This window comes from Sus scrofa, chromosome 6, assembly GCF_054392235.1.
Source record: "Sus scrofa isolate SSC_HxYL_T2T_F1_AM1 chromosome 6, Sscrofa_HxYL_maternal_Yorkshire_Landrace_v2.0, whole genome shotgun sequence".
Taxonomy (NCBI): domain Eukaryota; kingdom Metazoa; phylum Chordata; class Mammalia; order Artiodactyla; family Suidae; genus Sus; species Sus scrofa.
Window position 1 is genome coordinate 143,269,093 of NC_139388.1, and position 27,677 is coordinate 143,296,769.

The 27,677-nt window shown below is 35.6% G+C and overlaps 1 protein-coding gene across 8 annotated transcripts in view; it reads right to left on the bottom strand.

The window, feature by feature from the left end:
• The window catches only part of TNNI3K (TNNI3 interacting kinase), a 279,187-nt gene that overhangs the window by 185,632 nt on the left and 65,878 nt on the right, over positions 1–27,677 (bottom strand). For all 8 annotated transcript variants that reach the window (XM_021096470.2, XM_021096473.2, XM_021096471.2 and 5 more), the window contains exons 6-7: positions 8,175–8,273; positions 4,284–4,422 (exon numbers count right to left, since the gene is read on the bottom strand). In XM_021096470.2, the coding sequence (XP_020952129.1) occupies positions 4,284–4,422; positions 8,175–8,273 (238 nt within the window). The remainder of the gene's footprint in view (positions 1–4,283; positions 4,423–8,174; positions 8,274–27,677) is intronic.

Genomic DNA, 27,677 nt, shown 5'->3' on the forward strand with positions numbered 1-27,677 from the left:
AATAAACACTGATTTAGGCATTACTGCCACTATATTTGTAAACAGTGATTCTTATTTTATTGTCCTGCAAGATTTTAAGCCAAAGGGAAATCTTTAACAAAGTTAGTGAACTCGTCCTCCCAAGACTGTTATTTAAAAATAAATCTTTGAATCTTTTCTATTAATGAGTGACTCAGAAGGCCACACTTCTTTAGAGGGATGTTCCTAGTTGTTTTGATTATCTTCCTTTTTAGGATACTTTTCCTTTGTTCACATTCTGTTGGAAGCCAAGGAAAGTCAATACCATGAGTCGATGCTTGAGACCAGTAGGGAGCCCAGGCATCAGGAGGTCACATAAGAGTTCCTGAGGTCCAGAGGGGACATTGTAAAGCAGAATGCAGCACGATATCCCATTATTTTATAATTTTCCTTTGGCCATCCCTGGCTCCACCCAACATTATTCTTCTCTAGTTCAATCAATGAGATTCAAAGCAAATTATTTACTTGGTGAATTACCTGCAGTGGCCTATACATTCTTCCCATCAAAGAAGATATAAATATGAAACAAAGTGATAAGCCAGGAGAAATCTGGACCAAACTCAGAGTCTCTCTTTCTCTCACACATATACATATACACATTTATGTATGTGCGTATGTATACACACACATACACACTTGTAGTTCTGCTTCAGTTCTTATGATCTCTTTATTTTGTCCTGGACCAATTTGCAAAGACAAAAAGTGTATATATTATGTTATCTGAGGAAAACTAAATGTATGAAGGATATTCTACTTGTTCTAACTTAATATCTTTTTTTCTTTTTGTCTTCTTAGGGCCACACCCATAGCATATGGAGGTTCCCAGGCTAGGGGTCCAATCGGAGCTGTAGCTGCCGGCCTACACCACAGCCACAGCAACGTGGGATGCAAACTGCATTTGTGACTACACCACAGCTCACAGCAACAGCGGATCCTTAACCCTCTCAGCAAGGCCAGTGATCAACCTCATGGATGCTAGTCAGATTTGTTTCCGCTGAGCCATGAGGAACTCTCTGCTCTAACTTAACATCTTATTGAGAGATTTAAATAAAGGAATCTCAAGCAAAGCAATACATGTAAATCATTATTAGGAAAATATTTGGTGACTCGTCCTCTACTTTAAAAATAGAGTATGTGTACAGTAATACCTTTTGAAAGAAAGATTGGATGAATGGATAGGTAGATAGGTATCTTTCTTATTTCTGCTTATGGATCTTAAAGATAAAATAAATATTTGCGCATTAACCCAGCACTGTTAGCACATCCCATTAGCTGTCTAAAACAACTCCAAGTGTGTCATAAATGAATTTTCTTTTTTTTTCTCTGTCTTTTTGTCTTTTCTAGGGCTGCATCTGAGGTATGTGGAGGTTCTCAGGCTAGGAGTCTAACCAGAGCCACAGCCACAGCAACTTGGGATCCGAGCCATGTCTGCGAACTACACCACAGCTCACGGCAACACCGGATCCTTAACCCACTGAGTAGGGCAGGGGTCGAACTCACAACCTCATGGTTCCTAGTCAGATTCATTAACCACTGAGCCACTACGGGAACTTCAACAAGTAAATTTTCAGTAACAAATCTGTGTGATAGTTCTGACAAGATATATTTTTTAAAAATAAATTACTTCTTTTTACTGACCATGCCCTAGACATTTTTTGTGACTTTCTCTAATATCCAGTTCTGTGTTAAGAGAACTAGAGCATTTAACATTCAGATTGCAAAAAACTAATAGGTTCTGAATTTTAAATTTTCTATTTTTAATTTTATCAAAATGATAACTTGTGAAAACAGTATTAATATTTTCTCCTTATGGAGTCCGGCAATATTTTGACTTTTTTAATCTCAATAAATATTACATTTCTCCTTTTTCATTGCCCTAAGAGGTAAGAGGGAGAAGACCACATATGTGACTCAATGGGTCAGCCTTCCAAACATGCTGAACATGAGTTCAGAATTACATTTTGGCTAATTTTGTAACCTGAATTTATTTTCATCTGTGACATTCTGTTGCCATGGAAACATACTGTAAATACCAGATTTCAAATTGTGTTCCCTTTGGGGTCATTCATTTACTCTTCCCTTATGTCCATTCACCACAGGCAAGGTCCAGATCAAAATAAATCATGTGGAGGCTTATCTATATTTTGGAATAAGTGAACTAACTGATAATAAATCTTGTGCAGTGTCCATCAGCAGGAAAGATCTCATGGTTTATTATTTTCCATTGGTTGAAGTGCAAACCAATATCTTAAATATCAAGTGTGCATAGGAAAGAAATAAAAATACTTAAAAATCTGAGTCATGTTGTCTTTTGATTTTTTTAAATGATTGAGTAGCATGCATGTAGTGCTTGGGTGAGTCAGAAAGAAAATGTTAAAAACCATATCATATGATGCTGGTATGTACGGGGAATACGGGTGCAGTACACATTTCAATGCCTTTTTAGAAGAGTCCTTTGATCCTGGAGACATGCTGATCATAAATGACACTCATTTTGACACCACTGAGCTTTGGAGTTGCGCAGAGGAATAAAAAACTGAGGTTGGTACTGATAATAGAAGGGAAAATATGAATGGTTCCTGACCCCTTGGAAGAGTGAGGCAGTTTCAAAAACAGTTATGTGTTCAGTGATTCACACAGGTGTACCTCTGCCTATTTGAAACCAAAAGAATCAAAGAGACTGCTTAAACAAGGTCTAAGGAACAGCATTTCTTGCATCCTGACAACACAGGTTGTTTATGATAATGCTATAGAGGGAATTCCTGATTTATTGCACACTGGCTCAGAAAACAATACAAACCATGTTTCTCAAACATTTTCAAATAGAATGGTCCTGTTTTCAACATGGAAATGAAACTGCTCTAGCCTCTTGCCATAGTTGTCTCTGGGAGCCTTTGTGTTTTCTTTATGAGTAGATGAAAACATTGATTAGCTGTACTGGCTGAGTATCAATCTCAATTTTGGATCAAGGAAATGGCTGTTTTAGAGCTCTGACAACCTTACGCTTTTGGAAATATGCATCATTGCTGCTGCAAAGCCCAGTACTTCTTAGAGCTTGGCTTTTAATTAGGTCTCTTGGGGTGGGGGTGGGGGTCAAAAGAAGAATGCTGGATATGCCTGAGAGAATTTAACGACAGGATGTAACTCTGAGTGAATCTGTGTCAAAAAATAATTTGTGAGAAAGATAAGAGAAAGAAAGAACTCTCTTCAATAATTTTAATCAATTTTCAAAAATTCATTTTATAATTAAAGAAAAGTTGCAGGAAATTCTATTCTATTAACTGCCTCTAAAATCTTTCTGTGTATTCTAAAGCTTTTGTCCTCCCAACCTGATAACACTCTATTTCTATTAAAACTAATGCTATTATCAAAAGTTGGGGAGGATGTGGGGAGCAACTAGAACTCTCATATATAGCTGTGGGAATGAAAAACAGTACAAATGCTTTGGAAAATGGTCTGAAATTTCACAAAAAGTTAAACATGTGCATACCCTTTGACTCTGGAGCTATTAATACACATATACACAAAAAAATTGAATGTTTCTGGCAGCTATATTCACAAAAGGCGAACACTAGAGACATTCAAACTTCCATTAGAAGGAGAATGGATAAACACATAAAAAATTATGCAAAATTCATACAATCTTCAGTAATGAAAAAGGGCAAATTATGATTATGCAACAAACACAAATAAAAGTCAAAACTGTCTTATTGATCAGAAGAAAGTAGTCACAAAATTACATCAATGTTAAGAACAGAAAAAAATAACCCTTGGCAATAGAATTTTGATTGCTTTTGGTGGTGAAAGCTATTTACTAAGAAGCAGGCACAAAGGAACTTTTCAGAGTTCAACTTTCCTGATGAAAATTTGTCTATATCTTGATCTGTGTGGCTTTTACATGAGTATATCCCTAAACAAATATTCCTTTAAGTCAATATTCACTTAGTATTTGTGAATTCTGCTATATGCAAATTTTGCCTCAATTTAAAAAAATATTAGTGAATAACAAGTAGGAATAATTTAGGAAAACCCTTTACTTTTATTGCAATGCCTAATTCATTAAGAGTTGAGCTAAAATATATAAAGAAGGATTAACATAAAGGTTTAATTAATATATTAAAAATAATAAATTATGACTTGTGGAACAAATTAGTATATGAGAACAGGATCAAATAGCTTCAAGTTTATTTTTAGTAAATCAGTAAATTAGAACTAAAAAAGTACACATAAAGTAAAAGACAGCAAAATACTAAACGTAATCTTACCGTCTGCTTTGCTGCCTTCTTCTACCAAGAGTTTTGCAATATCAAAGAATCCTTTTGCAGATGCCAGGTGGAGGGGCCTATCTCCAACTTCACCGCTTACATTTACATCAGCGCCAAATTTCAAAAGGAGGCGTGTTACCTAAAAGGTCCATTCATTTGAAATTAGTGTCAATTGTCAAACAATAATGCAATGCTTTCAGCAGTTTGGAAGAAGACATGTCATTAAGGCCTTCTCTTAAATAATTTTTGCCTAGCAGTAACAGAACATCCTAACTTAACTGGCCTAAACAGCAGGAATTTATGACTTTATCACCTCACAGGAAATATAAAGCTGGAGCAATTTCAGGGTTAGATCTTCTTTGTCCATAAATAACCTACTCTAAAGTCACCCAAAATCTTCTCTGACTGATCTTTTCTAAAGTCTCCTCTGGCCAGAGCCAGCAGTGTTTGCTTGATTCTTGATTTTCACAGCAACTTCATGCATAGGTCACCAATGGTCATCTTGCTATTGGGGTTCTGGGATCTTTTTTGGATTTTTGAGTAAATGGGAGATAGCCACACTGGCCCTCAGCATTTTCCCAAATTAGCTGTTTTTCATGTCCAAAAGGGCAAAGAGACATGAAGTCATAATCAACTTAGAAGTATTCCAGGGGTTGTTTCAGGTAATTTATGGGATCCTTTCAAATTATTTACATATCCACTTAGGAACCTTCCAAATAATTTCTCTAAACTTGCCACTGCTTCCCCTTGGAATTCCCAAAGTCATCACAGTGATCCCAAGAGACAAGTTAGGATGAATACGTGCCATTAAAACAACAATTATGAGAGGACTCCTCAAAAGTCGTGACCATTGAGGCATCAGCATAAAAGTGAATTCAAGCTCTAAAACTATTTTATGGCAGCAAATAAATATATCTTGGGCAGAAACCTCTCAAGAATATGATCCATATTTGGTAGAAATTCTAGGTGAAAAATGAGCTGGGTAGGATGTGGTGCAACCTCCTACTGAGTGCAGTGGGTAAAGAACAATGGTTCTGAAATCAGGCTTCTACTTATCTGTTGTGTCACCTTGAATAAATTATTTGGCTTTTGAAAATTCAATTTCTCCACTGCTAAGATGGGAATGATTATCAGTTCTACCTCAAAGGGTTGTTGTGAGGACTAAGTAAGTTATTACATGTAAAGCACTTAGAAAAATGCCTGGTACTCAATGAATGATAGCAGAAGTGGTAGCACCAGTGTGGAACATGTGTATTTTATCCAGTTGTCAGCTAATGGGCAGACTAATACTTAATTCATGGGAAATCTGAACAGTAGACATTTACTCTCAGGAACCCTGCACTCCTAAGCAGCTATTTCCACTTACGCAGACTCCATAAATTCTGATTGTGTGTCTTTATAATGGACAGATTTAAACTGTCTTTGAAATCGATTGTCTATTAGGCACTATTACTATATACCTAGGAAATATTGGTCTTGGTACAAAACATCTACTCTTCCACTTAAAAATACGTAAATAAACAAAGAGCAAGAAACATGGCACATTAATATATTGAATGTACTGTTCACCTGTCAGCATATTTTTTAGCAAATGACAATAGCATCCATAAATTACTTATGTGCTGTCTGTGCACATAGAAAGTGAGTCCCTTATCATAAAAAGGCCATCCATATTTTAGCATAATTTTATAAGAATGTGACTATATATTCAGGGAAAGTAAACAAATTTAGCTCTCAACATGCAGAGAAGCTTTTTATGTTTCTGCTGGGTGATGAGGTTAATCGTCAAAGAGATGACTCTACAAATAATGTGCATTGTGTATATCCTGTCTGTACCTGAAGTCAGAAAAGTATGGAATTTTTTCATCACCTGAGCTTTTAGACCCTTTCTTTCAAAAGCATTTTCAGTTGCCCAGCTCTCCAGTGCACTCCAGTGCGCTCTGAGTAACAACACATCAGTGAAATGAGCAATCTTCTCTGGCTATAGGTCACGCTTTACAGGTCTGAGAGTGTCCAGGCATACGGCATCCAGCAAAGGAATAAAGGCACAATGACTAGAACTGCACAGAGACAAAAGTGTGATTTTCGGCTTGGGATCCTCAGACAGTGCAATGGCATGACCTCTATGAAGGTAAAAGGTATAATTCTGCTGTATAACTGAGTAAGACTAGAGATCTAGAGATATAAAATGAGGAAGAGTGAAAATGGGATGTCAAATGAACAGTTAAATTTTGGTCATCCAATTACATTTGTATTTCTGTCTTATTTGGTTCTATTGAGTCCCTTGAGCATAGCTAAATGAAAGCAGTATATAAAATTTTTGTCTTTCATCAGTTAAGGTTGAAAAATTAATGGACTTTGGAATGACAACACCTGGCCTTGAATTCTAGTTCTACCATCTAAGTAAATGGCCTGGACTTTATGATCTCTCTCACTGATAGAAGAGGGACAAGGCGAGGCCCTTTGGTATAACAAAATGAATGTGGGCTTTGGGATCAGACAGACCTGAACACATATTTCAGCTCTTCTACTTATTAGCTAAATGACTCTGGTATGTTTCCTGATCTGAGTTAAGTTTCTATGTGTATCACTGAGAAGAAGTGGGCAAATAACAGCTAATTTTAGATTTGTGACAAAATTAGAAAAAAATCTACATAAAGGTCTTAACACAGTGCTTGTCTGTCCATCGCATGAGTTTACTCGCATGGTAACTCTCATTAAGTTTGTAAGGTTGTCATGAATGTCAAATGAAATTATTTGTTGAATGAAGCTACACTGTAAACTTTAAAGCATTCTATACATATTATTACTTCATTACAGATTATCAAATTTTATAAATATGTATCTGTCATGTAACTATATACCTAAAGAAAATTATTCATTTAAAGCACATTTAGTGATTTTTTTCAGTTTATGTTATTCCATATATTAGTTTCCAATTGCCACTGTAGCAAATTACCACAAAATTATTGGATTACAAAGGCACATTTTTATTCTCTAATAGTTCCGGAGCTCAGAAGTCTAAAATCAAGGTATCAGAATGTTTCATTCTCTCTGGAGGCTTTCATCTCCTTTTCAGCTTCAACTAGCTGCCTGCATTCCTCAGCTTGTGGCTCCTTGCATCACTGTAACCTCTTGCTTGCATTAACACATCTCCTGTTACTCACCTGGATTTCCTGCTCCCTATTATATGACCCGTGTGATTACATCAGGTCCATCTAGATAATCTAGGATAATATCCCCATTTCAAGATCCTTAACTTGATCACACCTGCGCAGTATCTTTTAAGGTAATATTCACAGGTTCCACAGATTAGAATGTGAACATATTGTGGTACACATTTTTCAGCTGACCACATCCCAGGTCACTAGAAAAGAGAAAACCCAGTTTCTGAAGTCACCTTTTCTCAGAGGACTTTTGGAATGGGCTTTATGATTTGTTTTGTTACTCTCATTAACATCATCACATCATTTACTGTCTGTCAAACACTTTAACATCTCATAGTAACAGCAAACCTATCAGGTAGGAACATTAATATTTTCTACATTTTATAGATAAAGAAACTGAAGATCAGTGATATTATGTATCCTATACATGGTCATAAAGCTAGTAATTTTTCAATTCAGGCTGATCCCTATAGCTACACACTCACCTACATACTCTACTGCCTCCCTTGTGTGCTAAAGTAGTCAGTAAAAATGAATAATTCGGTAGCTGCAATGTTTCTGTGGATCTACAAAAGCTCCTCAAGGGTGGAACTGATAAGAAGAGGGCAAAAATAATTCAAAGGATATCTTAAATATCCTTTCTTTGAAGCTAGTACAGTTCATGAAAAGCCTGGAGCACTTAGCTGATCCCCCAGGCTTTGGAAATCCTACCATCTTGCCTTACCTGTTCATGCCCGTAGTAAGCTGCAATGTGTAATGGAGTGAAGAAAACTGCATCCTGAATGTTGACATTAGCTCCATGCTGCAACAGCACATCAGCAGCCTGGACAACAAAGACAGCTGCAGTTAAGAGATTCACTGGGGCATCTGCCCCTCAAATTCATTTTACAACTACAATGCACAACTCTTCTTTCAGGAGTCACCACCCTAAAACACAATTTTCTTCCATCTCTCTCCTCTGAAATCTCCAACAGCTTGCTGTTGCATAGAAAATAGAAAACAAACCCCTTACTTTGGCATCCAAGGTCCTATCAATATCATGGTATTCTTTGAAATGTGTTTCCCATTACTCTCTTTCATAAATCCAACTGTGTGATCAAACTGCACTCCATTTCCTACTTTTCTAAGTCTATGTTCACATTATTTCCTCAGTCAGAAGTTCTTTTCTGCCCAATCTACAGATGTTTAAACCCAAGTTAAATGACTTCTCCTCCAAGATTTTTCAATTTCCCTTCTTTCATTGCTGACCGACTTACTGAAATTGTCTTCCTATATTTTATGTCTTTTTTGTTTTTTTTAGGGCTGCACCCACACCATATGGAGGTTCCCAGGCTAGGGGTCAAATCAGAGCTCTAGCCACTGGCCTACACCACAGCCACAGCAATTCAGGAGCCGAGCCAAGTCTGCAACCTACGCCATAGCTCATGGCAACGCCAGATCTTTAACCCACTGAGTGAGGCCAGGGATGGAATCTGCATCCTCATTGATGCTAGTCAGACTCGTGAGCCATGATGAGAACTCCTCTTTCTATTTTTTAAATCTCATGTAACTTTGTTTCAAGCCATTTAGAATAATTTAAAATTTTGCATACATGCCTTATCATCCTTATTAAAGAGAAAATTCTTTAAGGACAAGGTGTATATCCAATTCATCCTTCTAATTCTACCATAGCATGTTGCAAATAGTAATCATTTAACAAGAATTTGTTGAATGAATGAATGAATGAATGAACAAGTGAAAAAATTACAGGAGCTATTGCCAACTGTCTTCATTGAAAGCCATAGATGGCCAAAAAATCTGCTGATCCTTCTGATTTCTTCTCCTACCAAAGCCTCTTTTCTCTGGAGAACTGATTGAAATTACTTCCTCCAGATGTGTCCATTTTCACTGTGAATTTTCCTAATACAGTCTCTATTCTTCAGTTGGTAAAATAATATACATTTGGAAAAAAAACTCAAAAGTCTATCAGACTTAGAAGAGAGAACATGAAGATGGGCTCTAGGAGCTCAAGGAACATATACTTCAACACCTCTTCTGTTCCTAGAAACAAACTGCCTCCTAAGTCAAGTTCCCTTCTTGACTAAATCATAGCCTTTCAGAACAATGGGTCATGGACATTGAATAACAAACCACTATGTTTTGAAAAGGGAGAAACTGAAGATCAGATGAATCAGGAAATTTTTCAAAGTCATGGAGCAAGTCAGTGCTGGCAGGGAAGTGAATCTCTAGTCTCTCGTCTCAAGTTTTGTTTCCAAGTGCCCTATAGTTTTAAATTGGTCATTCATTCAATCGTCTGATACATTATTCATGTATCAATACACAATCTATTGAGCAGATATGAGCTAAAACAATGTTACTTTACATGATTATTCTCACAATTAACACAATCACTGGGGTAGTAGTAGAACTGATTGTAACTGCCATATAAAGAGATAAGGAATTCTTGTTGGAACAGCTGAAATTTCTGGTGGGTCTAAAAATATAATGAGCAGATATTTAGGCTTCTGTACATTCCCAAAACAATGCCTTTGCTGATATCTGGATATTGCTGAATAATGTTCAGTAGAATATACAATGTGTAGAGTAGGTTGTTTTTTCTAGTGAAAAATTAAAACCACAATTAACATTTATTGAGGGCATGTTACGCATGAGACCCTGACCTAAGTGTGTAAATGACAAGTGGATTGCCTCTGTCTTACTCTAAAATGCAGAAAGATAGGTGCTACTCTCCCATTTTAAATGTGTAGTAACTGAGTCTCAGGGAGGCTATGCAACTTCTTTGAGGTGATACAACTAGTAAGAGCAAAACTGGAATTCAAATTTAGGTCTCTCTGAATTCAAAGTTTCTTTCCATCAGGTTCCTCCTGTGACCTTGATCTCATTAATACTAACCTTTAAGTAAATGAACTAACTGACTCTATCTCAGATAAGAGGAAGACTTCTGTCAGTAGAAACTTTGTAGATTCAGCTTGGAAATGAATGCTGGAGCCATTTACATCAAACGCCTGGTATCTTAGACTTCACATGCCTGGGAGTTCAATCTTAGGTACTTTTAAAGGATGTCACAAATGATCAAGGTAAATGAAGCTTTTTACAATTTCCCTTATTTTAAATATAGCATAAAATAAAGTAGACAGCATGAATTTTTATTGCAACAAAGGCTCTTAAATATTACCATATAGAACCAATTTCTTAAGCATGGTTCCAGAACTTTCATTCTAAAAGATAACAGCTCTCAGATTTCAGTACATAGTCCAAAGCATTTTTTCCTCCTAAGTTCACACTTATCCAGTCATTCATAAGGTCAATTTTTTGGCTGAACATTCATTAATTATGAAGTGTTGGCCTTCAGAGAAACTGTCAAAATGTAAGCTTTAATGAAACCACACAGAGTCATAATTGAACAGTAGGCCTTATTTAGTTTATTTTAAAATTCAAGGAAATATTTAACCATTGAGAACAATGAACAAAAGAATTATCTCAATAATTTCACAGGTTGCTTATATGAGTTGAATGCATTTATTCATTCTTTTGATATTTCAAGTCATCCTGTGGAGTATATCTCTTAGTAACCTTATGGGATTATAATGTACTGGGATATATAAATATGCCTGTCATGTGGCTAGGACAAATGCACACATATTAATATTTGGGCTAGAATATATACCTATTAAATCATTTTAACCATGCTTCCCCTACTCCAGAGTCTGAAAGAGGGTTCAACTTCACCTTCTTTCCACTACATGAAGCCCCAGCAAAGTCACAAACCGATTCTAGTTTATTTACCACTATGCTAAGTATATAATAAGCACCCAAATAATTGTTGAATTGGATTGCATTTCCAGTTAAAAAATAGGAATAGGAGTTCCCATTGTGGTGCAGTGGAAACAAATCCAACTAGTATCCATGAGGATCTGGGTTTGATCCCTGGCCTCACTCAGCGGGTTAAGGATCTGGCATTGCTGTGAGCTGTGGTGTAGGTTGCAAACACAGCTCGAATCTGGATCTGGTGTTGCTGTGGCTGTGGCTGTGTGTAGGCTGGCAGCTGCAGCTCCAATTCAACTCCTAGCCTAGGAACTTCCACGTGCCATGAGTGTGGCCTTAAAAAGTAAAACAAAACAAAACAAAACAAAACAAAACAAAAACTACTATCAATCATAAGGGAATTTAAACATTAATAATTTGGACTCAATCATATGATAAAAATTTTAAATAACTGAACAGACATTTATTGATCATTTATTTTGTATTAACTTTTAGCAAATTCCAAGTGCCTGTTCCACTCCAGTTACTGTGATTGGGAGTTTTACCTATATTGTCCCATTACGATTTTCGCAGGACACAAAATTCTGCTGTGCTAAAATTTTTTTTGAGAAAATATATGATTTTGGTTTTTTCCACCAAAACAATAACAAAACTACTTAGTGAAATAGTACACTAGAAACAAGTCTTATCATAGAGAAGATACCTTAATAATCTTTAAACTCTTTAAAGAAATGAACTTTATCATACTTAGATTTGTATAACTGACATATAAATCAGTATTATTACTATTAAATAAGCAAGATTCAAATATAGGCTAGTAACTTGGTATACTTTACTGGTGGAAAGATAAGCACACCAAAGTGCCTACCATTATGTGGTTGTTTTATAAGCACAAAAAAATGGATCAGAGCTCTTTACGTTGATACTAGGGAATTACTTCATATCTTACCCTTTAAAGACTTGCCAGTTGACTCTCTCAAAGTTCCAATTAAGAGTCCCTTCGACCCCGCAATCCCACTCTTGGGCATCTATCCAGACAAAACTCTACTTAAAAGAGACACGTGCACCCGCATGTTCATTGCAGCACTATTCACAATAGCCAGGACATGGAAACAACCTAAATGTCCGTCGACAGAGGATTGGATTAGGAAGATGTGGTATATATACACAATGGAATACTACTCAGCCATAAAAAAGAACGACATAATGCCATTTGCAGCAACATGGATGGAACTAGAGAATCTCATCCTGAGTGAAATGAGCCAGAAAGACAAAGACAAATACCATATGATATCACTTATAACTGGAATCTAATATCCAGCACAAATGAACATCTCCTCAGAAAAGAAAATCATGGACTTGGAGAAGAGACTTGTGGCTGCCTGATGGGAGGGGGAGGGAGTGGGAGGGATCGGGAGCTTGGGCTTATCAGACACAACTTAGAATAGATTTACAAGGAGATCCTGCTGAATAGCATTGAGAACTATGTCTAGATACTCATGTTGCAACAGAAGAAAGGGTGGGGGAAAAAATGTAATTGTAATGTATACATGTAAGGATAACCTGACCCCCTTGCTGTACAATGGGAAAATAAAAAAAAAATATATTAAAAAAAAAGAGTCCCTTCAACTTCCAGGTTATAATTTAAACACTCATTTATACATTTCTTCTCTTTCTTCCTAGAAAGCCTCTGTTCTCATTCTCTGCCTGTAACATACCCAGTCCTAAGCCCAAGCTCAGTTCCCAGGTTCTCAACATTTCACAAACACTTTACCATGTTAATCATTTCTTTATATGCTCATACTATTTATCTTCACAACTCAATCTTTGCATTAATTATCCCTGTGTTTAAAGCACTATTATACAAAATTTTAAACTACTTTTTTTTTTCTTCATGTTCTAAACTTGTCTCAATGGAGTGTAAGAAGTTTTGACTCCAGGTACAAAGATTTATCACATGAGCCACTGGAATTTAATCCTAATGAAAACAGGCAGATCTTATCATTTAAAATTCTAGGGACTTAAAAAATAATGTCTACAGGAGCAAAGGTCCTCATTGTTCATGCTTATGTTTCCTTCTACAGTATGACTTTAATGTGTTGACTTGGTTCCATTTGACCCCCCCATTTCATTTATGAAAATCATTGACAGTGATGAAGAAGAAAAAAAATAACCATTATCAAGAGGAAATAACTGTCCCATAGAAGAGAAAGAAGAGTAAGGTAAATTCTACATGGAATAAAATGGCAATCAATCAGAGTTGAAATTGCCAAAATTAAACACAATGTCTTATACCTAGTAGACTTTCAATAAATACATACACTTTGAAATTAAATTTTTCTTTGCTTTAAGTGATATCTCATTTCCTATGACTTCTTTGGAGTCTTCCTTCATACTTACACTGATGTTTTACTTAGGATTTATAGCTTGTTTAAAGCTACAGTTTTCTCTTCTGTATGTCTTTATCTAACCTTTATAATTCAGACTTACAGGTAGCAGAACCATGAAGATAACACATATTTCCATTTAGTGGAAAAATCTGTATTAGCAAAGCTATAGAGAAAAATGTTTTCTCAAGTTTATGCCTTAGGAATTCAAAATGATCCCAAAGATATTAATAATGGAAGTTGATTTAGATTTGATATTCTTCAGTTATTTCCAGTTCTAACTTTTTTTTTTCCAGTTCTAACTTTCAATAGCCAGTTTCAGTTGCATCCCATCGAACCACCACCCTCTCTCCTAAACTTTGCAACCTTCTCTTGAGAGCATTCTACACTTTTTGTTCACATATCCTCACCTTCTATTCGCTCCTCAGCCCAACTACAGTCTGGCTGGCCTCAGCATTTGAGGGAAGTTTCTCTGGAAAATGACATCAGAGGCCTCCTAATTATCAATTCCAAGTGACATGTGAGTATTTTCCTTACTTTATCATTTCTCCAGACTTTGTTACTATTTGTCTTCTCTTTAAGCTCCTATCCTCCCTTAGATTAATGGACATGACCATCTTTCAGTTTGATCATTACCTCTCTGCCAAGTTGCCAAGTTCTTATTGTTCCCCTATGCTTGATCCTTACCTCTCTGCCAACTTCTTATTGTTCCTCTATAGAGGTGACTCTCTGTTCATTTCCTAAGTGTTTCTTAGGTGTTGCTTTTTCTTCATGGCACTTGTGTTTCTTTTTGATCTCCTTTGTCTGCTTTAATCATCTTGCACTAATTAAGTTAATACATGCAAAGCATTTAGGACAATGCTTGGTACATCAGAGTAAGTGCTCAATAAGTGGTAGTTATTAGCCATTTTGCTTTATACATTTCATGTATCACTATTACAACTGCTGCTTCTATTACTACTATTGCTACTATTTCTACAACACACACACACTTCTCTCTCCAGTAGCATATGATTTTTCCCAGACTTCCTCTAACACAGGGTCCACCCTATTTAGCCACTATTAGTCCAGTTATATATTTCCACTTAGTTTCCCAACTACTTCCACCGTGGGTTTATATAGTCTCCTGCACTGATCTCAACTTTATCACTTGCTCTTTGATTTTTGACAATATGGATGAAGCATTAGAAGTCAAAGGGAGCTAATATTTCTTAAATGTGTGCTTTGTGAAAAGCTATAAGCTAAATAAAAATATCTCACTCAATGCTCACAACAATCTCATGGAATTGCTATTAAAAGAACCATTTAAGAAGTAGGAACAATAAAGTTAAGAATTATATAGTTGGAATTCCTGTCATAGCTCAGTGGAAACAAATCTGACTAGCATCCATGAGTATGAAGGTTCGATCCCTGGTCTTGCTCAGTGGGTTAAGGATCCAGCGTTTCCATGATCTGTGGTGTAAGGTGCAGATGCAGCTCAGATCCTGAATTGCTGTGGCTGTGGTATAGGTATTTGACCCCTAGCTTAGGAACCTCCATATGCTGCCAGTACAGCCCTAAAAAGCCAAAACAAACAAAACAAACAAACAAACAAACAAAAGAATTATACAGTTTTAAGGGAAAGCAAGACCTATTGGAATCCAAAGCACCATACTACCCCATACTGTTTTTCTCCTTATGTCTGTTATTATTTGGGGACAGCTAGCAATTCTGTGTCATCTCAGAGCCCTCTATAGGAATGTAGCTCTCGGTCAATGTTGATACTCAGGGATTTTCAAGGACAGCTACATAGGCAGTCTATCAGTAAGAATGATCCTGACTTTGTAATTATTTGCAGATGACTAAAAAAAAAATTAAATCTTATTTCAAGTAGAAGTTATATGTCAGGGATCTTGAAGCATCATATATACTACAACAAGAAGTTTAGGATTCTTAAAAATTTTCCATATGGTGATTCACCAAGAGTTTTTAAGTTTGAGTAAAGCACATTATGATTTGCACCTTAAAAAGATCCTTCTAGGAGTAGCATAGTAAATGGATTAAAGAGGGAGCAAGGCTAGAAACAGGATGATCAGTTAGTCAGGTATTGCAATAAGTTAAAAAGACAGATATAAGGATACAAATGATCTGAGGAAGAAGTAGTAGCCTGGAGATGGAGAATGGGTTTTAGAGACATTAAGATGGTAGAATCATGTGACTCTGCATATTGGGGATGGGAAGACATGATGGACACTATCAACAAATGATGACCGTAAAAGAGGGAGCCTGCAAGGGAAATGAGCATGATGATGACATTTTGTCTACTTTATGAATTTAGGAAGTATGAACATCATCTCTAGTTTTTGTCTCTCAGATTAATTACTTGTCAGAGCTAGTTTCTTCCAATTCCCCTTGGAAGTTCACTGTGATCTTATTCAGCACCAAGCTGCTTCAATTGGGGTCAAGCTTTCAATCCAGATGTGAACATAATTCTAGAAATTTCAAACAACTACCAAAATCTACGCCAATTTAAAAATACTAATAATTGCTTATCCATTTGTGTTCAAGGCTTACATTACTTAGCATTTTAGATGGTAGCATTGCTTTAGATTGAACAAGCACTTCTTTTGACTTTACGCTCTATTTTCTGAATAATTTTTTTATTTTTAAGTTTATATACTGACTTCTTGACACCATTACAGCTGCTAGACAAGACTTCTCTATCATGTAGTTACAGAGATTTTCACTTAAAACATTGGCTGAATATTTTCATAATGACTTTTTTTTTTAAGCCTGACATAGCTCTAATTAAATATTTGAATACAGAAACTTATTGGAAAATAGTTTCTTCAGGCTGTCACAGAAATGAGGTTCTCTTATGCAATCTCTCTCTTATTATCTTGGGTTAAAATTAAATTTGGTCCAAAAATACTCAGAAAATGATTTCACAAGATAATATTATCAAAGGAATTAAAGGGATGCTCTATATTCTCAGGTTGTAGAAATAGAGCTTAAAGATATATCAACTTATATACATATAGTAAAAGAATTCTATTGATTATAGAAATTTATGACTTCTCAAGAAATGATGAGAATATAAGTTGAAAAGCTGGGTAAATAAAGAAAAGTGATGAGAAGCCATGATGTCAAGGCTGGGGATTCAAGTGTTATCATTTTATAGAAGTAATAATTGAAGCTAGGAGATAGCATCACTTCTGTAAGGTAGGAAGAGATATTTGTGGGATATTTATGGCTAAAATGTCAGAAGGAAGGGAGCCATCAAAGGAAAGCTAAGAGTCATCCAAGAAAGAAAAAGAAAACAAAGGAATGCCTGGTAAGGAAGCTCACAGAAGAGGAATTTTTTAAGAGGGGCAAATTTTTCTGAGCCTTCCAGCTAATCATCATCTTGCCGTGCTATTTTCTTCCTTATAGATATACTTTTTTTGCAGCATTTCCTTATGTGGAGGGTCTTATTTTAAAATCCCTGGCTGAGAAAACAGGCTTTCAATGTTCACTGTGTTATGAATATATCATGTTCTATGCATTTCAAAAGCCACATTTTTTCTTATGAGATTTATTTTTATAGTTTGCCAAAGGCCCAACATTTTCCACTATATTGCAACTATAGAGACTTGAAAATTATAGTATAAGTCAGGCTCCCTCCCACTGATGTCCTCCCCACCCTGCACATACTGGACATCATCATCATCATGCAGGGGTGCAAGTGCTAGGAGAAAAAGAGTTTTTGCATGACTTCTGTTATCCAGACCAAGTCGCCTGTCAAAAACATGTGATTTGCCTCTACTTGAAAAATTAACTTCAGAGTTACACTTTGAAGGTGAGCTGTAGTCAACTAATGGAACATACAAAGGGACACATAAAGATTTCGGCTCTTAGATAAAAAGAATAAGTGTCCTCCTAAAAATTATTTCAATGATCAATTAATTCCAACAGATAGAATTTAAAAACAAAGAAGACAACATCAACAATTACGTATCAGGCCCAGGGATTAGTCCTGTTACAAGAATAATAGGTGGGATATTTAGTGCTCCTCTTTTGGAGCTTCCTCATTAATTAAGCCAGAAAACTCGCTATTTGATGAACTGCAAGATACTACCTTAATTTGTTTTAGAACGGCAGATGTAGGTAATCAATTATATCCTACAGGCTCTTTAACGACATAATCGAAAATGTTGGTCTGTAATAACTTAGAACAAGTGACACAATGGTATTGGTAAATCCACTGTCAGAAAAATATTTTATCTGATTATGAAACACTATAAATTGACAGGTATAGAAATCGATTATAGATAATTTTCTTTCTAGATAAGAAATTTATTAAAAGAATAACACGTCATTCAGTTAGAGACCTATTATCAGGAAAGAAAAGAGTAGGGATAATGGTGGTAAATCTATTAACCATTTCACTGGTCATGCTAAACTAAGATAAATACAGAGTGACGAATAATTGAGGCCTGCAACAAAAATGAAAATAAATACAACATTAAATCTGTTCAAGTAGTTTAGACTTCAGAAACATAAAGGGCCAAGAAGTAACCGTGGGTGGGACTCAAGCTCAGATTTCTAAATACCTTCACATGGGGAGCAAATGATAGAAGCTGGATTCAAAGAAACCCAGGCTAGCTGGTTTCGGAGACCACATACCAAATGCCTATGCTATGTTATACTTGCATTGCCAAAAAAATCCCAAAATGTTCTGGGATTCCAGTTTCTCAAACATTTCAAACAGTTTTTTCAAATGTTTACTTAATAAACTCAGCATAAGTACTCAGCATAGGTACTATGATAGAATTGGGTTGGGTGGCAGCTGGTTATAGGGGGCCTGGGCTTAGCATTCTTTCCTGTTTCGACGAATAAGTTGGAGGTGCCACTGGAATGCTAGACATCAAGAGAATGCATACTGGAAATCATTTTTCAACAAAAAAGAGTTGCTAGTTTTTGGAGAATAGACCTGCCGCTGTATCTACCTGCTGGTACCCTGATTCTAAGAAAAGACACTGGGCCAAATAAAATAACATTAGCATAGAATCATGCCAAGTTTCCAAGGTTAATAGGGCCTATATCTTCCAGACATAATGTATAACCCCTCTATAAATCCACCTCTTTATATATTTGTTATTGTCTTTGATAAAATATAAGTGGTAATGCTATACATGAGGCTATATATGAGGATCTCTCTATATATAGAATAGTTATAGAACCTCACTTCCAAGATTAGGTTATAAAAAGACTGTGACTTCATCTTATTTGCCCTCTCTTGATCTCTCCATCATTCTCTCTGATGAAAGCCAGATATGTCTTATTATGAGCTTTCCTATGAATAAGATCACCTGGCAAGACATCAATGTCTGTGGATAAGAGACAGAGATGACCTAAGCCTGCCAACAGCTACATGAGTGAGCATAAAAGTCTCTCAATTTCAGTCCTTGGGATGACTACAGCCCCACTTGAAACCCTATGAAAGACTCTAAGCCAGGAGACCCAGCTAAAGCACCCTGGGATTCCTGAGCTACAAAAATGGCAAGATAATAAATGTAGCTTAAACAAAATTTTAGGACACTTTTTTATGCAGTGAAAGTTAGCTAATGTACTACTGTGCTAAGTTAGCTAATGTGCAATTCATTACTAAAAACATTCAGATCACAACTGACTTCTACTTTAAAATAGTTACCTACTACCCAGTTGTGAATATTAACAGGAGCAACAGTTCAAATCAAGAAATATTTTTGAGCACCTAAGTTTTCTAAGCACTATGCTAGGTTCTGGGGATCAAATATAAATTAATTGCTCAAAAGGAATATACAGGTTAGTGGAAGAAACAAAACAAAAGACATAGAGATGTCCAAAAAACACATGAAAATATGCTCAACATCGCAAATCAAAACTACTGTGAGGTACCACTGTACACCAGCCAGAATGGCCATGATCACGCAGTCTACAAACAATAAATGCTGGAAAGGGTTTAGAGAAAAGAGAACCCTCCTACACTGTTGGTGGGAATGTAAATTGGTACAACCACTACAGAGAACAGTATGGAGATTCCACAAAAAAAACCCTAAAAGAACTATCGTATGATCCAGCAATCCCACTCCTGGGCATTTATCCAGAGGAAACCATAATTTGAAAAGATACATGTACCCCAATATTCACTGCAGCACTATTTACAATAGCCATGATATGGAAGCAACCTAAATGTCCATTGATAGAGGAATAGATAAAGAATATGTGATACACACATACACACACAATGGAATATTACCATAAAAAGAAGGGAATAATGCCATTGGCAGCAACATGAATGGACCTAGAGATTATCATATTAAGCAAAGTAAGTTAAACAGAGAAAGACAAATATCATATGATATCCCCATATGTGGAATCTAAAAAAAAGATACAAATGAACTTATTTGCGGAACAGAAACAGACTCCTAGACTTAGAAAAATTTATGGTTAACAAAGGGGACAGGTAGGGGGTGATGCACTAGGGGTTTGGGACTGGCATATGCACGCTGAGGTTTATGGAATGACTGACCAACAGGGACCTGCTGTAGAGCACAGAGAACTCTACCCAATATTTTGTGGTAATCCATGTGGGAAAAGAATCTGAAAGAGAATGAATGTGTGTACATGTACAAATGAATCACTTTGTTGTACAGCAGAAATTATTATGACATTATAAATCAACTATACTTCAATAAAACTTTTAAAAAAGAAAAAATAAATATGGATTTGATGGATATAATATATGGGCTATAATAACAAAAGAAAGGAGGTATAAGTTATAAATTTGGTCTGAGAAAGATAGAGGAACCTATAGAGAGAGAATGCGCTGAAGTAGTTTGCTAAGCAGAAAAGGGAAGATCAGTTAAGTCATTCATCCCTCAAACCTATTTGATCATCTGATAGTAGCTAGCACAGAACATATGTCTGCCAAATTCTATTTCTTAAAACCTAGTTCAAAATCTACTTGCCTCATGAAATCTTTTTAGATCTCCAGGTTTGCTGAACTGAGATGAGTGATTAAATATCCTGATGGCTTTAGAGTCACATGGAGGCTTATAAGAAAATTTATTATAGATACCCTCTCCACAATTACTAAATTAGAATCTGTAGACACTACAAATCTGCATTTTAAAAAAGCTCCTTAGAGACTTTCTCTTGCATCTAATATAGAGTAACAGGGACTAGTGTGGAGAAGCTGAGGTGGCTAGAGTTCATAAAACAGAGTGCAAGAGGTTAACCCCAAGTATCTGCAGAGAGTCCCCCTAGAGGATAAAGTGTGTGCTTGTGAGGAAACTACTGACTTGACCGGGAAAAGAACCAACAAGAGATTTGTGATAGTAACACCCAGTGGTGAGACAAGTCTAGGGATAATGCCTATTCTCACCACTCAGACTGGTAAGCTATATGATTCATGGGGCATTGGGTACAATACTCACGAGAGTCTTCCTTCAGTAGTTGGTTATTAGCCTTGCACTGAGCACTGTTCAAATTTCACTAAACATATCTTAAAAGAAAATCTAAAAGGAGCAAATTGTTTCTAAGTAAGTTAATTGCATCCAAGTAGGGATGAAGGTGATGCTGTAAGATTATTTACAGGAATTCAAAATATTTAGCACCTAACAAAATAAATTGATAACGTCTGGATTTCAATCAGAAATTAATAGGAATGCAAAGAGGCAAGAAAATATGACTGATAATAAAGAGGAAAAGTAATCAATCAAAACTTATCCCAAATTGACAGAGGTGGTAGAATTTTTAAATAAGGACAATAAAATATTTTTAATACTATATTCCATATGTTTAGAAAGTTAAGTACAGGCATAAAATACATAAAAATGACCAAAATCAAATTTCTAGAGATGAATGCTATATAATATGGGAGATAAAAATATATTTGATGGATTTGTAACATATTAGACATTACAGAAAAAACAGTAAACTTGAACAGTAAACAATGGAAACACTACAGAATAAAATATGGAGAGAAAAGAGAATTTTTACAAAACTAAAAGAATGTCACTGAGGATTTGGACAATATTCAACAGCCTAATGTACATGTAATTGAGGGGGAGACAGAAAAAAATATTTAAAGAACTAATGGGAGAAAAATTTCCAGAAGTCCCTCAGTAGTGCAGTGAGTTAAGGATCAGTGTTGTCCCTGCAGCTGTATGGGTTTGATCCCTGGCCCCAGAACTTTTGCATGCCATGCCATGGCAAAAAACCAAAAACTAAAATAAACAAAAAAGGCCGAAACTTTGGAGTGCCCTCTGGGGTGTAGCAGGGTAAGGATCTTGTGTTTTCTCTGAAGCAGCTCAAATCACTGCTGAGGCCTGGTGCAGAGGGTCAAATCCCTGGTTAGGGATCCAGCATTGCCACAGCTGCAGCATAGGTTGCAGCTGCAGCTTGGATTCAATCCTGGCCAGGGAATTTTCATGTACTGTGGGTGAAGTAAAAAATTTTTTTCCAAAGTTAATGAAAACTATAAATACACAGATTAAGAAATTCAATAACCCCTGAATACAAGAAAGAAGAAGAAAACTACACTAAGATACATTGTAATTAAATTGTTAAAAATCAGTGATAAAGAGAAAATCTCAAAAGGAGCCAGAAAAAACAAAAAATAAAAAACACACAATGAATTGCGGGACAAAAATTAAACCAAACCAAACCAAAAAAAACAACCAAACAAAAAACCCAGATTTCTTTTCAGAGCTAATGTAAATAAGAAGATAGTAGAGAAATAATTCTAAAGTACTAAAGTTAAAAAATAAAAAACCCTGTAACTTAGAATTTTATATCTAGTGAAAATACCTTCTAGACACAATGGTGAAATAAAGTCTTTTTCAATCAAAGAATAACACGGGCAAAATATTTGACCAGACACTCCACCAAAGAAGATACACAAAGGGCAAATAAGCAGGGGAATATATGCTTTAACTCATTAGCCATTAGGGAAATGCTCATTACATGCACAAAGAAATACCTCTCATTCCCTTTTAGAATAGCTAAAATTTAAAAGATTTATGTACCAAATCTTGCTGAGGATATGCAATAACTGAAACCTTGGTTAGGAATAAGAAATAGAGCAACAGTTTGTCAAAGTACAAACACTTTGGAAACAGTTTTCCAATTTCTTAAAAAATATCCAATGATCCAGCCACTCTATTTTTAATATTTTCCCAAGATAAATAAAAGCACATGTCTATACAAATACTTATACAGAAATCTTCATTGCAGCCCTACTTACAAACACTAAAAACTGGAAACTCAAATGTCCATCAACAGGTGAATAAACACTGGCATATCCAAACAATAAATGCTATTCACCAACTAGAAATCTTATTTGATCACTTATTATGTACCTAACATTTAAAAATTTCACTTTTTTGATCTTAAACCCTCCCCCTCCCATTCTACACACACACACACACACACACACACACACACGCAATATTTTTTAATTGTTCCCCATTACAATGAACTGGAAATCCTCTATCCAGTTGCTGAGACCAGAAACATAGGAGTTTTTGTTGACACCATTTTCTCTTACATCCCCATCATATGTAACTTATCACAAATTAATTTGATTTTACCCTCTAAATATTTTACAAATCTGTTCTGTCTCTCCATCTCTACTAATACCACCCACACCCAGGCAATTATACATTATAGATGATTGCTTCCAAATATATCTGCCTGCATAAATTTTTCTGATTCACCTTATTTTAAACATGGCAGCTAGAGTTATTTTATCAGAAAGGAAATGTGGTCATATTATCACTTCTCAAGGGATTCTCAATGCTCTTAGGAGAGGGACAGAATTCCTTAACTCAGTTTATGATCCAACCCAGGGAGATGTTGAGAGTAAAAGGGGGTTCACTTAATTACAACAGGTCACCAGACATAAACAGGCACTTTCCTGAGGAATCTAGGTATATGTGGTCACTCTACAAATAAGTCCATTGGTTACCTGACCCCTAACTTTTTCTCCAGGTTTTTCCTTGACCACTATATTTCCTAGTTATACCAGCTCCACCCACAGACACTCTGTCTCCTCACTGTATTTCCTACAGTCAAAAAATTTTCATACATGTTATTGCCTCTACTTAGAAGGCTCCCTCCATGTATCAACTTCTCATCCATAAAATAGAGGTAATAGTCTTACCTACTTTTAAGGATTAAGGGTTAATATATGTAAAACACTTAGTACATATGTAGTGAGCACTAAAGGTAATTATTATTATCACCACTGCTACTATCATGATTATTTCTTCTTTTTACTTGATTAACATTTACTTAAATTCCTGAGTTACAAGCTAAATGATCAGTTCCTCAGAGGTCTTCTCCCAACCTCCAGGACTATGGACTTACTCACTTAACAAATGTTAATTAGATGTTTACTACATGCCTGGAGGCCCTGTGCTACAAACTGAGGACAATGCAAAGAAAACAACAAAAGCTGAGCTTATAGTTTAGTACAGGAGATAGTAAAGCAAAGTAGATAAATGATAGGCTGTTGATCAGTGCTATAGAGAAATATAGGAAGAAAGAGATTATAGAGTACTACAGATTTGATGTCTCAATTTAAAATAGGATAATCTGGGCAAAACATCATTGAGAAAATTACATTTGAACCAGATTCTTAAGAAAATAAGGGAGTAATATAGTCATTTACTAAAAAAAGCACAATCTAGACAGAGAAGAATAATGCAAAGCCTCTGAGGCAGGAGCATGTCTGGTATGTCTGAGCAATTTAAGGCTGAAAAACAACAAATAAGAAAAAGGTGGAAGTTACAGTTTTCCACATTCTAAATAAAATATATTTTAAAAGGCTCACTCAGGCTAGCTTGCCTGAATAGGCTGAAAGGGAAAGGGCAGAAGAAGGGAGACCAAATTACCCTCTCTTAGGTATAGAACCATGGTGACATTCACATCTCTTATCACAGCGGCAGATTTATGTTTGTTTGCATGATTCTTTGATTGCCTGTGTCTTCTACTAGTTTGTAAAGCTCTGCGAGGCTAGGTTTTACCCACATTAAATTACCAGTGTCCAATACAGATCTTGGAACCTATTAGCTCCTCAGTAAATATCTGTCAAATAATTGAGTGAAAGAATGAAAGTACATTATTATATGCCAATTTTTTATTTCTTTACCAGATTGCAAGCTCCTAGATGACATGTAAAGCTATATTTTATATTTCCATCAATTTCTACTAAAACTAGCCCACATTCTTGAGTGCAAATGCTCAATAAGCAGTAAGCACTTACTGATTTGATTTGTTCTTCCCAAATTTTTACATTTTCTATACTATAATACCTTGAAGAAAAATTTGTAGAATAACAAATGAAAAGTTCTATAAGTCAAGATAAGCCTTAAAAAGTCTAAACAAGGAACATGAACTCTTAAGGTTTACATATTGCCAGAAACTATGAAACTCACACAAGGGAAAACACATGATGGATTTTTTTGTGTGTGTGTCTTTTGGGAAATAAGACTTGATAATAGAAGTTTATTTATAATCATAGCTGCAAAATTGCCTGTAGGAAAGCAATAATAATGGGGCAAGCTATCTTGTTTTCTTACAGATCTAATTAAAAAAAGAAACTAAAACTCGGTCATATCTGTCAAAAATATACTGAGAAAACCAAAGCTACAGTATTTATCAATCAAGTTTCAGCCCAGTTTATTAACATTGTAATATACAAATGTAGGCATTTGTTGGTTGAAATATGTAATAATAATATATTTTAGCCTGGGAAATTGTGATATATTTTAAATGCACAATAAATATATTATTCATTCTATAATGGCTCTTTTCTGGATGAAAGGACATGATGTTTTTAAACACCAGGCTTAGGAAAAGTATTTAAACTAAGCCAGTAAGGGAGCCTTCACTGTCTCTGATTAATTTTTCTTCTCTAAAGACACCTTTACTTGTAAAATTGCTGTTGTGAGCTCTCCCTCACTATGTGACAAATTCCCATTACTAAATCAAAACAAAACCTAATTTCTTTCCATAAACACTTTGTATGTAAATCATGGAGTGTATGCAGCATTCATATAAGAGAGAATTTCCAACAAGTTGTGCCTTCTTTCCAGAAATATCCTTCCATAAGCTTGTGTTTTGTCACAATTAGTGGAGGTGTAGAGGAAGGGGTTTTGTGACTCTTTCATTATTGGACAAGCAATGAAGTAGAGACCTAAAACACAATTTCAAATTGCTTTCATTTTCCTTGACCTATTTCCCAACTATAAACCATGAATGACCCACATAATTTTCCTAAGCTCTAGCAAAATATAACACATAGCTTAAGAAGCTGTGGAGTATCATTATTACTATTTAACTAAGTATGCTTCCCCCCTTCCACACACACTCTAATCAAATTAGGGAGAACAGAAACAATTTTAAATGCAATTTCCCATACTTAGTCTTCCATTTAATTATAATTTGGTAATTTTCTTGCTAAAATAATTTCATCAATATTTACAAAATTGCATGAGAACTAGGGCCAAGATCATGGTGTACAACCTATGTAGCCACATAGGATCCCATGCTTAAAATGATCCCATACTTATTTTAATGATATGCTGTTGCTATCTTGAAATTATCCCCATTTTTTAAACAAGGGGCTCCATGTATTGTTTTTTCACTGAGATTTGCAAATTATGTAAACAGTAAATATGTGAAGTAAATTGACTAGTCCAATCTATAAACAGAGCAATAATATAAACATTTCTGATGAGAAAAGAAAGCAATACATCGAAACATAATCTTTAGGTCCCAAGAGAGCAGCTGAAGTAAATAACATAACCCATAAGATAGGGAAAAATGACAAAAAAGTGATAGTCTCCAATGAAATATTTTTAACAAAATTTTCTTTGTTACTGAGTTAAAAATAAAAGCTAAAAGATAATAGGAAGTATAATTTTCAACAGATTTATCTTACTGATGAGTCCTTAGAATAATCTTTTAACAAAGAGCCAAATTTAGAAGTAGAAATATTGATGAATATATATTAAGCAGTGGATTTTCTTCCTGATCCTCCCTGAGTAATCATTCCAAAGGTCCTCTCTCTTTGGATCTAAAGGAAATTGATTAAGAGTTCAGTCTTTGGAGTTAGAATTTAGACTCTGATACTTCATAGCTGTGTGATTTGGTGCAAAATAGTTCATTTTTTTTCTTTTTGAGCTTCAGATTTCTCATCAATAAAATTATGTGAGGATAAATTAGATGATACAATAACAAAATAAGCAAAAGACCTGACTAAAGCAAATCTTTCGTAAATGTTCATTTCCTCAGCTCTTTGGTTAGAACATCAGCCCTGTAAACAGCCTAGAGGGCAACTTCCAACCAGGACAGAATAGGAAGTAAGACGGCAGGGGATCCAAATTATGCCTTGTTCCATGTGTAAAGGCAAGCAAGTTTAGCTCCAATGGGGCAACTCTGAGGGCTAAATCTGTGCAGGAATCTTAGTAGTTGGGAGTCCTGAATGCACTAATATAGTCTAGCACGCAGAAGATTATCTTCTGGGCAATCTGTTAACCTCAATGAGCCTCTAGAAACCAGGAGTCTCGGCTTAGGAAGAATTCTGACAAGATCAAGACAGGAAAGAAGCCTAAACAGAGACCAGACTTGGGAACTGGTGTAAGGAAATTGTGACCCCTGGGCAACTTCAGACTGAGTCAGCCAGTCATTCACTTACAAACCTCTAACACCTATTCTGTGCCAAACATAGGAGACAGAGACGCCTGATTCTGTAAGGAATTTATTGTCTTGGGTGAGAGACAAATAAATATATGATATTAACATAATGAGAGTTGTATTCTAGTATTCTAACACTAAATCTAACACTAGAGGGCAAAGATGAGACATTGGACAGGAGAAGTGACTCCCCAAAAGATGATGTAATAAAATCCTGGTTGGGGGGATGCATTGGAGTTATCCAAGAGAAAGGTGAAAGAAGTCCCAAATATATAAAAACTAGAGGAATCCTAGATTCTACAGTACAGGACAGGGACTCATTTTGTCCATGTAGAGTTGGGAAGTACACCAGTAATCCCTGACTTTTA